The following is a 13677-nucleotide window of genomic DNA, read 5'->3' as shown; positions in this document are numbered from 1 at the left end:
TGGAAATCACCCAGAACGATCATAGGTAATAAATTTCATATTAATCTGTATTGAAGAACAACAGTGTAAAACAAAAGCTAAAGGTTTCCACCTGTTCAGTACTTTAGCTTTTGTTTTACACTATATTTCACCCAGAACAAATCGAGGTGCTTTTCTTGGGATTTTTTCCAGTTCTTGAATCAAGTAATCCTGATGAGAGTCCCATACACTGGAACCATACTCTAATTTGGGTCTTACCAGAGACTTATATGCCCTCTCCTTTACATCCTTACTACAACTCCTAAACACCCTCATAACCATGTGCAGAGATCTGTACCCTTTATTTACAATCTCATTTATGCGATTACCCCAATGAAAATCTTACATTAACATCTAAGTACTTACAATGATCCCCAAAAGGAACTTTCACCCCATCAACGCAGTAATTAAAACTGAGAGGACTTTTCCTATTTGTGAAACTCATAACCTGACTTTTAACCCTGTTTATCATCTTACCATTGCCTATTGCCTATTTCACAACATTATTGAGATCATTTTGCAGTTTTTCACAACCTTGTAACTTATTACTCTATACAGAATAACATCATCCACAAAAAATCTTATCTCTGATTCCATTTCTTTACTCACATCACTTATATATATATATATATATATAAGAAAACGTAGTTTGTAAGTCTCAAAATGGGGTACATTAGACAACAGTTTCTGTAATTGGAAATGTAACTTGTCATTTGTATGTTTTGAAGTTGCACTTTTGCAGACCATTATTAATTTCCCAATAAAGTACATATAATTTTCGTGTTTTGTGATTGTCTTTTTGTAGTATTTCCTATTTGAATTAAAATGAAGGTATGTTTGGTTAAATCAATGTAGAATTCAGTGAGGAATATGGCCTTGAAAATAAGCATTAAGTTATGATCATATTGTGTGTTCCTGTTCTTATCTTTATATATGACTTTGTCACATATTTGTTGTTTAAAAAAAATGAAATTCATTTAATTTTTACAGGTCCAACACTTCCTAAATTTTGTGAAGAACATTTATCGTGAGTTACCTAATCACATGCACAAGATCTTTGAGCCACGTCCCCCAATGAAAGTTAACGACATTGCTGATGTCAACATTGAAGCACTGCTGAATGAAACATTTACAGTAACCGTGATCCAGACTGAGAAGAAAACGCCTAAGGATCAAGTATTGTCGGTAAGTGGGACAGGAATCTTCTATTAGATCATCTCACTCTGATAGTTTGGTATAAATTTCTTTTTTTCTGGTGGCTCAAACTGCACCAGGCCTGTTGGATTCAAATCTATTTGATATCTTGCCGTTATTTGACATTTGTCATTTACATGACAATTCTACGATTGAGAAGTATAGAATTTCCTTTTAGCTACGACAGCATGCTTATTATCATCATTACCAGCAATGCTTGTAACATATGTTCCTACTAGAGAGTCTTCAGATGACTGATCCACCTGATTCTTGAAATACACCCTTTATTACAGTGGTGACAAACAAATTGGCTTTCACCCACTTCCATTGTTCTTTTAGGCGGGTAATGCTGTAGCTCACAATGATCCCCAAAAGGAACAGAATTTTGTATGTACCTCTTTCTGTACTACATCTTTATACAGTAAAACCTTGTTAAGATGTTTCTGCAGAGGATAAAAAAAGGGAATGTGCTAAGCGAGAAAACGTACTGTGCTGTTGTGCCCCTAACTTACCTTGTGTACTGGCCCTTCATATCACTACCTTTCGCCGGTCTTGTTCTCCACAAACCAACTCCCATTTTGAATGATCAGCTGACACTCCCACCCCCTCTGACGTCGCTCTATGTCTCACAAATTCTAGAATGTTCTGTAGACCATATTACTCGTCACCTGACCCACCTGGGCAGGTTGAACGAGAGGCCGTTTCCCGCTGGATGTGAGAGGCCGTTTCCCGCTGGATGTGCGAGCACACCACACTAGACAGAGCTGGTTCTCTAGTCCCTTCGACTGCTGCTGTTTTGGTTTCAGGTGAGATATAAAGATCAAGTCATGTAAAAAACATCGTTGCATTCATCTTTCTAAATAATGATGGAGTTGGGAGAGTCACACAATTACATGGCACTAAAATCCATTTATGTAACCTTGGACTTACACGCTTTACCATATTTTGAACTACTTTACTCTTCAAGCAGATTCTCTCCTTACGTGTGTGCCATTATTCCTATTAGAACTCTTTTCGCATTGGTCGTGTCTCTCGGTTTCCTCATTCCTGTTCCGTCTCCATCCCTCATCTTGTTTGAAATTTTGTATGATTGTATGGTATAAGGTATTTGAAATTTAGCTGGCTTGTAAAGAACTTAACTACCGTTTTGATCAATCTCACTGTTGATTATTTTGAATTGGGTTACTTATTCAGTTAAATTTGAGACATGTTAACGATTTGGCATAAGTGTTTACTCATCCAAGGATCTGGATTATCTTTTCGTTTCATTGTACATCTTGTTACATCCTTTACGTCCGGGATCCCTCTGGGCTTTATTCTACTGCGCACAAAAGTGTTTAGTTGTTATTATTATTATTATCAGTAATATTTATGTTAATCCGGTACTCTGTCATTGAACCGTAGCCTCGGCCTAACATACTGTCACCACATGCTGGCAGAGTACTGTAATAACCTAGTAACAGTTGTTAACAACATAGTGACAGTGATAACAGTACTACTGAATACACACATAAAAGCTATCCAACAGGGATATGTAAACACTTGATAGGTTTTTTTGAACATGCGTGCATTTTAAGTCGTGTATGTACAGGTAGGTGAACGATATAGGCTATCTACCGTTTCTAGAGATGAGATAAGAGTATTAAAAGGTTTGAAAAAGAAAGAGGACAAATACGCAAACCTTGTCCGCTGTATTAAAAGGTGTGTAAAACACCAGAAACAAATATGAAAACATTTGCACTGGGGCCGGTACAAGTATCAGCGTATTATTGCAAGTCACACTCTTTGAAAAACAAATGTTAGCTGAAGCCTTATATTTCATACCAGTGAGTTACTAAATATTGTTTCTGGTCACACTCTTCGACTATGAATTATTTGGTGGTAAAACTTGGCCATGTGCGAAAGAATGACTTTCTTTGACCGCCATCTTGAATGCAGCAACACTTTGATCGACTGAAGTCGAAACTCGAAGGCGTAAGTTTCATAATGTGCGCCAGCCAATGAAAGATGCGGATGCCTATCCTCTTCCTGGATTTTAATTTTGTCCTCATTAGTAAGTGATTTCATGTTTTTATCAGTATCTGTAACGGCTTCCAGAAGTCAGATATCCACCACGCTAGTCAACTTCACACGATTATGTTCCTAATGCGCTGGTAGGCGATCATGTGACAAATATTCGCTACTCTTCCCTGTATCATTCAAGAGAGGATTAATTTCTAACTACTGAGAGAGTTTTGAATTTGCGTTCGGGACTTAGTGGGTTCGAACCCCACTTTCGGCAGCCCTGAAGATGGTTTTCCATAGTTTCCCATTTTCACACCTTAATTAAGGCCACAGTTGCTTCCTTCCCACTCCTAGCCTTTTAGCCGTTTCCTATCATGTTGTCACCATAAGACCAATCCATGTTGGTGTTACATAAAGCAACTTGTCTAATGATTGGTAAAGTTAGGACAGGAAGATATAGAGCAACTAAGTGCTTTCAAATATTTAGGAAGCATAGTAACGGAAGACATAAGATGCAAACAGGAGGTAAAAAATCGTATAGCAATTCCCAAGGAAGCATTTAATGAAAAGAGGAGGCTTCTTTGTGGTTGCATGGACAGGGGCTTGAGGAAGAAAATGGCGAAGTGCTGTATATGAAGTGGAGACATGGACACTGAGGAAAGAGGAAGAAAGAAGACTAGAAGCAATTGAGATGTGGATATGGAGGACGATGGAGGGGATAAAGTGGGTAGAAAAAGAGAGAAGTGAGGAGGTGCTAAGAAGAGTGGAGGAAGAGAGAGAGATATTAAAGGTAATCAGGAAGAGGAAACACAGTTGACTTGGACATTGGATGAGAGGAGATTGTTTACTGATGGATGCTACAAAAGGAACGGTGAGTGGAAGAAGTAGAAGATGATGATGATGATGATGATGATGATGATGATGATGATGATACCAGATGGTTGATAATATAAGGATAGATGCCAGTTATGAGAAAACAGAGAGGAGGTAGTAGGTGACAGGATTGCATGGAGAGCTGTCATGTGAAGACCTGCTCTAGGGCAGAACAGTAATGATTATGATGATGATGAATGGAACACAAAATACCAGCACAAGCAGGCTTGCTTTGTTATTCATCAATATCATTGAAAACCAACAAGCAAAACTGAACTTTGCTGAGGCTAACGGCTTTCTCCCCGAAAGTGTAATTTACTGTGCTCTGTAAAGTTCAGGAATTCAAGGCCTTTTCTCGTTTTCGTGCTACTTTCTCTGACCTGCCTCCTTTGGTGAGTGCTCTTATCTGTGTTTGAAATCACTTTCAGGGTCAGGAAAAATACGATAATTTGAAGTGGTAGTAGCGAAAATTTGTGATGTGGTAAGTGATGTATTTTTATATTAATTTAATACGACTTGAATCAGTGCTTTAAATTTATGACATGCTTTGTGAGAAAAATGTCTTCATGAGGAACGCACTAACGAGGTGTCAGAGCCGAGGTTGATGCACGCGGGCAAGACGTAAGAGTGAATGTTAAAAATTTTGTTTGATGGTCAATAAATGTGAGACAAAGATCATGGTTATTGATCGAGTTGGGTCTGTTGTACTAACAAACTTACTGTCTGAATAAGAGAGTGAATAAATTAATATGGGCTCTGTTATAGATAAAGATGATAGCTCAACATATGAAATACGTTTGAGAGATGCTGTATTGAAGCTGACAGCTGGTAGGATTGTGCAGTAAGCAGATGCACCAAGACTCTAGTTTTTCCAATTTTATTTTATGGTGCAGAAACTTGGACAGTTTAAGCAGGAGATCGGAAAAGAATTGATGTTAGATTTTTACATGTGAAGAATTATGTGTTCGAGATGTTGTCATCTAGGAGGAAGATGTTTTGCGTGGAGAAAAGAACTAAGGAATCAATTGTTTGTGAACTCAATATGAAGAAACAGCTATCGTTTTGTTACCGGAGAATAAAGCATGTCTTTAGTTACAAAGTACGTCGGCGAGAAGAACACCTGTAGGAAAACATTGTTCTGGGAAAAAGTTGAAGGACAGAGATCTCAAGGCAGATGTCCAGTACATGGGTAAACTAGATGAAAAAGAGAACAGAACCCTGGGCCATGAAACAGAAGATTGGGTGCAGTGGAATGCCAATTTCCATTACAGTCCTGAGGGACAGAGTTTATGACAGTGGTGAATAGACTTAGTGAAATATAAAATTACCTTAAAGCCTCTTTCTCTCTTTTACGTGACATAAACTCAAAGGATATGTAATAAGATTCTACCTTAATCTATGAAATATCACCAAAACGAGCTTTTTGTTTTTACTGAAGTTTTGAATATTTATTCTTTTTAAAATATCTGTACAAATGACTTTCTGTGAAGCCATATCTGGGAATTTATTTCAATTTTAATAATTTGCCCTCTTGTATTTTTTTCAGTACAATTTGATACCCAAAGCTACGATGTCGCTGAAAGTTCTTCAAGAGTTGCCCATCATTGTGGTGCTCATGTTTCAACTGTACAAACAGAATGTACACCAGGATGTTGCGGACTTCATCCCGCTGATCATGACCACGATAACACTGCAACCAACTGTTGCTCAAAGGTAAACACACCACGCATTGCCATATAATTAAGCTGAAGAGGGGTAAAATTGGAAAGAATTTTGATTTACCACAGAAGATTATGTAATAATAAGAGTCGGATAGCACAAACATTTAGCACATTTCATGATAGAAAGTTGCATTAAGGCCCCCATACACATGCAGACTTCTGTGAGACTTACCTGTACTTGCGAGGCAAGTCAGAAATACATGGTTGCCCACCTGTTCAGACTTAATGATTTGTTGAGATTAAAGCTGGATACACACTCACGTTTTATTTTTTATGACTGTAAACTGTGGATTTCTTATATACTTGGATTTTAAGGAAATATGTCGCAAGCTCCTTCAGAGGGTAAAACCAAAATACAGCCAAAACTGGTTCGGATGTTTTTTGTGGGGACCGGAAGAAGTTATAAGGAAGGAACATGCTAAAAATTGAAAAAACACTTACGCTGTTAAATTTAAGGTTAGGTTTGAACGTAAAAATAATTGCGATGAAAACAAAGAAACAAGTGTTTACAATTATAATTAATGAAATAAATAGTGATAATACATTTAGAGCAACAACATAGTGAAACATCAAGGAAAAACGTTCTTAGCGATGTGAACTATACATGTTCCTTACAATTATGTTTAAAGTTATCATAGGAATGTCCAACATCTGGGTGATTTGCACACGTTTCATGTGTGGATTAGCATCCGCTTTCTCAATAAACTTCAATTGTTCATTATTTGTAAACTGTCTAGCCTTCTTCTTCTTCTCCATAAGTGAATGTCCTGCGAACCACTGTGCGTAAGTACAGTAGGCGTGATTTATGTACGTTGTTGCACAATTCACTTACGAATGTAAAATTAAGCACCAACACTAGACATGAGCTTCTGTTGCACGATCGAAACAAACCCAGGCCCACATCAAAGACTGGCTTGAGACTGATGCTCCCTGCAGCTGTAGGCCGACACACTTCCGTGCATTGGGGCTGTGAAATTAAGTTCTCTACCAAATTCTTATCCAGGCCAGTTGTTGCTTGCGCGTCGTGCCCGCAACATGGCCGAGAATGCTGATACAAATGTCGTATAGTGGGAGTTACAAACGTACTACAGTGATGTAAATGTTTTATCAAGGTTTCTTTAGCATCTATTTAATAGGTCATGGACTGGGACTTCGGAATCATGATGTAATAACCCAAGGAAATGCGCTAGAGAGGGACGTCTTAACCAGTTTCGACTGTATCGCAAAGAAAACAGTAATGACAAATCCCATGATCATCTTCCTACTACATTAAGGTTTCTCGCTACAGGCCAAAATTACGAGGATCTGAAATTCTTCGTCACCATGTTTGCAGTCTCTAATTTCCCAAAGTAAAATGGATGACATGTACCGTGCAATAAACTGCGCAAGGAATTCATGAGAATTCCTCAAGCCAATAGAACAAGCCGCTTCTGTCATCGCAGTTTGGTCTGAATAGGTGAAAATAAACAAATCGAATACAATCCCAAGATCACTGACTGTGTGCAACCAAACTGTATTTACATTTTGCCTGAATGGGATTGAATATGATTGCTTGCCGTTTCATATTCATATGTTATGTTTTCAGTTTCTGCCACTGCACTGTCAGTTACTCTGTTCCCAGATGAGCAAGGTCAGTTCTTTTTTTTAAGACTGATTTCTTCTAAATTTCATTTCTGAGATTTTTGCTATGAGCCTTTCTTTCTTTCTTTCTTTCTTTCTTTCTTTCTTTCTATGCTAATCTCAGTCTATTTTCAGGAGTTACATGAACATATGTGGGTAATTATAGTGTATGTCATTGTTATGTTTATAGAACTCATCCAGATTTCAACAAAGAGGTGTATGTGGATTTTATGGGTGCACAAATCAAGACACTGTCCTTTTTGGCCTTTATCATCCGTCTCTATCAGGAAGTAGTTGCCCAACATGCTACTCATATGGTGAAAGGTCTACTGGGGTTGTTGTCTCTGTGTCCACAGGAAGTGGCTCATTTGCGTAAAGAATTGTTGATCGCTGCTCGGCACATCCTGTCCACCGATCTGAAACTGAGTGAGTAGCAGGTTTATTAGAGTAATCTTCTTCTTGTGTTGTCTTCTGTTTCTTCTTTCGACTGACTGTTGCACTGTTGACTCGAATGTTGCAGTCAGTCAATTGTGATGCGTTCTTAAATCGTTAGAAAGAATGTTTATTGATATTCTAGCACATTGAAGAACTTCTTTTGGGGAAAAATTTAAACATGTTGGAATGGCTTCCTCTGTTCACTATTAATACCCCTCCTTCTCCTTTTTATATTCTACTTGTTCAGTGAGTTCCAGTTTCTGTATTTCTTCATTTTCGTTTCCCTCATGCGGTAGTTCTTGTTCCTTCCAGTTGTGTTCCACTTTCTGTTCCAGCTCCTCTTACAGAAGTTCCTACTCTTTTTTTCTACAGCTAATGCTCATTCTGTTCCTAAATTCCGTTCTGGTTTCAGCACCTCTTGCCCCAGTTCCCTTTTGTGTTGCCTTGTTACCCCGTCCAAAAATAAAGAGTAATCCACCGAGCGAGCAGGCCATTTGGTTAGGGGTGCGCATCAGTGAGCTTGCATTCGGGAGATAGTGGCTTCGAACCTCACTCTCGGCAGCCATGAAGATGTTTTTCCGCGGTTTCGCATTTTCATACAAGGCAAGTGCTAGGGCTGTACATTAATGAAGGCCATCGCTACTTTCTTCCTACTCCTAGCCCTTTCCTATTCCATCCTCACCAAGCTCGATAGCTGCAGTCTCTTAAGTGCGGCCAGTATCCAGTATTCGGGAGATAGTAGGTTCGAATCCCACTATCGGCAGCCCTGAAGATGGTTTTCCGTGGTTTCCCATTTTCACACCAGGCAAATGCTGGGGCTGTACCTTAATTAAGGCCACGGCCACTTCCTTCCAACTCCTAGCTCTTCCCTGTCCCATCATCGCCATAAGACCTATCCGTGTCGGTGCGACGTAAAACAACTAGCAAAAAAAATTCCATTGTCACCATAAGACCTATCTGTGTCAGTGTGATGTAATGCAAACGGTAAGTACGGAGTAATCCTGTAGTTGAGTGAATATTCTACAGAATGTACACAAATGATGTCGTAGATTTAGATAATACCATATATGCATGAATTTTCCCCACATTATTTTTCTCTTAAAATCTGGTGGTGAAAAGTTGGCGTGCGGTTATTATTTGCATCAAGGTTGCTACAGTGCTCCTTGGCACACAAAAATCTGGAAGTTGGTACTTTTCTGTCTTCTCTTTTGGGTGCAGTATATGTTGCCATGCAGTGAGGGTTGTGCAGCTGTGAGCTTGTATTCTGAAGATAGTGGGTTTGAACCTCACTGTACCTTGCCCTGAAGATGGTTTTCCGTGGTTTCCCATGTTCACACCAGGCAAATGCTAGGGATGTACCTTAATTAAGGCCACGGTCTCTTCCTTCCCACTCCTAGCCCTTTCCTGTTGCATAATCGTCATGAGACATATCTGTGTCGGTGCGTTGTAAAGCAAATTGGAAAATTTGTGCGGTGGTAGTTTAAGTCGTAGCATGTGTTCAATACGGCGGATGTAAGCCGTTCACAACTAAATAAAAACTCCACATTTTTGATGAGGCAGAACAAATTGGTAATCGTACTGCAGGAAGAAAGTACGATGTAGATAAAATTTGTCGTACATGCAAAAAATAAAAATAAAGCTCATCTTGAACATACAAATTGTAACCGCTGAGCATTTTGGAGACATAAAGCAAAGTTTCCAGCATTCGAAAACATGGTATATGAATATGTGACTGGAAGAAAGGAGACAGTTTGGATGTGCGGTTATAAGTGAACTGTACCTGTTGAATGCTATAGTAATAGCAACAGAGTTGAAAGTGACTGGTTTTAATGCTAGCTGTGGATGGTTCGCACATCTTTTTGAGTGAAATTACTTTAGTTTTCGTAGGAAAATTATCTTTGTGCAGCATCTTGCAGCTAGTTATGAAGAAAGTGAACTTCTACGAATTTTACATAGGTTTGTGTCTGAGAAATTCGTATTTACTCTTGCAAACTGGTAATGCATAATACACATTGATATATTTTCATAATTTTGAAATTTATGATGCAACAAGTTGTTCAACAACAATAAAGGTGTTTTAATTTGTTCCACCTATTCAATACTTTTATTTTCACTTATAGTGCTTACATAAATAGACTCTTAGTTAAATGAGACATGTTTCGCCCTCAATTAAGGGCATCTTCAGCCTAAAAACAATCATCAAGAATACAACTAATATTAAAAGTGAAAGCTAAAAGTTTAGCCAGTTATTAAAATTCGGAAAATAAAAAAGTGATAAATGATACAATATATAAAGATGCTAATGAAAAACTGTCTATGATTAAACTATAATCTTGTCGGAGACTAAAACTTCTTCCATTAAAATTCCAATTAAAAACAGTTCATATAAAATATTAGTGGAAAACCAAAGTGGTAATAATTGGCCAATTGTATTACCTACCGGTGCTAAGGGCCACCTACAATTTTTCAACAGATGCCTCTGTCTCACTTTATGCTGACGAATTTCATCAGCGGCCTTGGAAAGATCGTATTTATGACAATCTTGCTTATGCTTGTGTTCACGCCCTCATGTCGTTGGCTTTATATTATTACCACTTTGGTTTTCCACTAATATTTTAAACGAACTGTTTTTAATTAGAATTTTAATGGAAGAAGTTTTAGTCTCCGACAAGATTATAGTTTAATCATAGACAGTTTTCCATTAGCATCTTTATATATTGTATCATTTTTCACATTTTTATGTTCCGAATTTTAATAACTGGCTAAACTTTTAGCTTTCACTTTTAATATTAGTTGTATTCTTGATGATTGTTTTTAGGCTGAAGATGCTCGTAATTGAGGGCGAAACATGTCCCATTTAACTAAGAGTCTATTTATGTAACCACTATAAGTGAAAATAAAAGTATTGAATAGGTGGAACAAATTAAAACGCCTTTATTGTTGTTGAACTGTAAATTTTCAATACGGACCTAAAATGAGGTTTATAACATGTAATAGCAACGAGTTGTTTCGTAATTTTGTAATTTATTGTATTGTAGTAATTACTGTTTTCAATATTAAATATTTAACAGTGTTATACCAATACCTTTCTAAAAAGTTTTAAAATTTTCCTTTCTAAAGTTTGGACGTGGGAATTATTTGATGGTGGGGATTATTCACATATGTATGGTATATCTGCAATGAATGATGTTAATGAGTTGATCCATTCAGTCGAGACTGACCTTTGGACACTTTACTGATCAAGGCACAACATATAGTTCTGTATTGTAATGTATCTCTCAGTGTGTGTATTCGTATCCTGGTATTGGCTTTCATACTGTCAAGGCAGTATATTCTTCGACAACCTGGTCTTCGTTCAACACGATTTGCTCTAAGCATGATCGGTGTTTCTTAAAAACCAGCACTTGTTATGACTGATGGGTGAAAGTTGCTGTTTTGTGATATTGTCTTTCAGGGAGATCATTTTTCTAATTGAAAAAAAAAAAAAAAAAAAAAAAAAGATGAAGCCATGGATAGTCCATTACACCAGATATTTAGGGAGGAATCTACTAACTGGTAGTTTGCAGTCCATGAGATACACTGCAGCCTTCAATATTTTTTAAAAAAATTCGACGAACTGAATTGCATAGCTCGTAATACCTTATTTACGCGAATAATACCCGCAAATTTTGTTAAGCAAATTGAGGCACGAAATTGGGGTGTCGGTTTTATTTGAGTCAATGTTGACATTTTTTTTTTTTTTTCAAAATCAGCCTTTCAAAAGTTAGGGTGCGGGGATTATTCGCGTAAATACGGTACTTCGAAATAAGAATGATTTAATTGTCTTTCAAACTAAATACTCTTTCGAATGATTTAATTGTCTTTCAAACTAAATACTCTTTCAGCAGTGAAATATTTACCCACGTATACATTTTCAAACGTTTTTCTTTGAAAAAAATCCATTGAAATGGCCTCCGTTGAAATGGCCTAACACCTAAAATTAACAACTGCTGGGGCTTTACCATAATTAAGGCCACGGCCGCTTTCTTCCCACTCCTAGCCCTTTCCTATCCCATCGTCACCGTAAGATCTATCTTCGTCAGTGTGACGTAAAGCCAATTGGTAAAAAAAACTGACAACTTAAGTACCATAAAACAAACTATGTTTGTACTGTAAAATACTGACCAAGAGTGCTTTGAGCCTAGAGCTCAGGAAGTGATTCGTTGAAGTAATTGTTTGCTTACCAAGATTGTATGGTGAGCTCGAACGTGGTCCCTGAACTCCAATCTAACAGGTCATATCAGCAAGCATTTTAGATGAGGTGGGTGGAGGTAGGGTTGGGCACTGTGTCCCTGTTTCAGTACACTGTGCCGGTGCACAGTTACGTCCGCTGTTCCGGAACACAGAGTGTCAGTTGTTCCGAAACATTCTCGACCGAGACAGTGACTCACTGTTCCGTCAGAAGCGCCACATGCACTGCACTTCGCCTACTAGCTGACTGTTGATACCGGCAGTGTGCTACCATGTGCTGGAGTTTTTCTGTGTTCCGTCATATCCTCTTTGTTCTGTGAGTTTTGTTGCACTGACCACGGGCCTTCGCTACATGCGAATAACTTAATGTGTTCTGTTTTGTTTTCAACTGTTCTGTAAGAGTGTTTTCATTGAAGCCTAGTAATATATACCATACGAAAGACTGTAAACTTTGCAGAATGTCACACGGGAGTCCTTCTTAGGGCTGTTTTACTAAATTAAACTGAACAGGGTGAAATGAAATTTATCCTATTTTGTTTGCAAAGGGATCTTCAACAGGGTTCTTCAACCGGCACAGTGATGAGACATTTTAAACTAAAACATCCCACAATTATTGTTTTCATGTTCTGCTTGTACATTGTGTTTAAATTTTATTTTTATGTTCTGCTTAGGTAGTTTTATTTTTAATCTCCTGTTCCGCTTGTATATAGTGTTTAATTTTTATCTTCGTGTTTTGCTTGCATGGGTTAATTTTTATTTTCGTGTTTCGCTTGTATATTGTGTATGTAAATAGACTACTGACAAATGTTTCTTCAACTGTGCGAGTATATTTTTAATTGTTGAAAATAACATTGTGACATTTGTAAACAAATCTACTGCCAGTGTAATTGTGACAGGTGTATTTCAGAATGAATGAAAACATTCTTATCCTAAAAAACAACATTTAGACATGATTTTTTGGGTGCTTATTTCAGAGTTTTGACTGCGTTTTCAGGTGCTGTGAAGTTTTATCTTGGCCCTAATTACTTACAATACAGGCCGATACATTCAGCTGGTGAAAGTATACTTGGATTAGTTACATTTAAACACCTGTACTGCCCTTGTAACCTTGTTATGTCTATTTCATATTAACCAAAAAAATCTCAACCTAAAAGAAGCTTGTAATGGTGATTATTGAGGGCAAATTTGAGCATTCCTTCACATTCCGTGCAGTTTTATGCTGGCTGTAACTGCACACAGCATGTCCGATACAGGCATATTCCCGCTGACACGGAGCATTTTATGTTGCCTCACAAAGTTCTCTCTGCCGCGCAGTTACAGTGCCGTGTGCCGGCACACTGTACTGAAACACTCCACCTCAAACACTCCTAATGTTCCAAACAACTGACTGTTCTGGTCTGCCAAAACCTAGTTGGAGGTGCCTGCTTAAGATTCCTTTTGAATCACAGATGCTGAAGTAGTAGAGTAGGTGAAAGAAGAGTACGTATTGGGCAGTTGCGTGAACGATGATTTGCCCGAATTGGGCATATACTGTGACATAGTGGCTTCCTAATAGAAGTCAGACAGGAGGGAAGAAAAATAT

At 37.9% G+C, this 13677-nt stretch overlaps 1 protein-coding gene across 1 annotated transcript in view; it reads left to right on the top strand.

Moving 5' to 3' along the window:
• Nipped-A (Transcription-associated protein Nipped-A) overlaps positions 1–13677 on the top strand; it is a 347371-nt gene that overhangs the window by 30147 nt on the left and 303547 nt on the right. The window contains exons 5-7 of the mRNA XM_067157840.2: positions 1009–1203; positions 5636–5802; positions 7621–7856. Coding sequence (XP_067013941.2) covers positions 1009–1203; positions 5636–5802; positions 7621–7856 — 598 coding nt within the window. The remainder of the gene's footprint in view (positions 1–1008; positions 1204–5635; positions 5803–7620; positions 7857–13677) is intronic.

The sequence above is a fragment of the Anabrus simplex genome, chromosome 14 (genome assembly GCF_040414725.1).
Source record: "Anabrus simplex isolate iqAnaSimp1 chromosome 14, ASM4041472v1, whole genome shotgun sequence".
NCBI lineage: Eukaryota > Metazoa > Arthropoda > Insecta > Orthoptera > Tettigoniidae > Anabrus > Anabrus simplex.
Note: the sequence above shows the minus strand (reverse complement) of the source record. Positions and strands in the feature narration are given on the sequence as shown.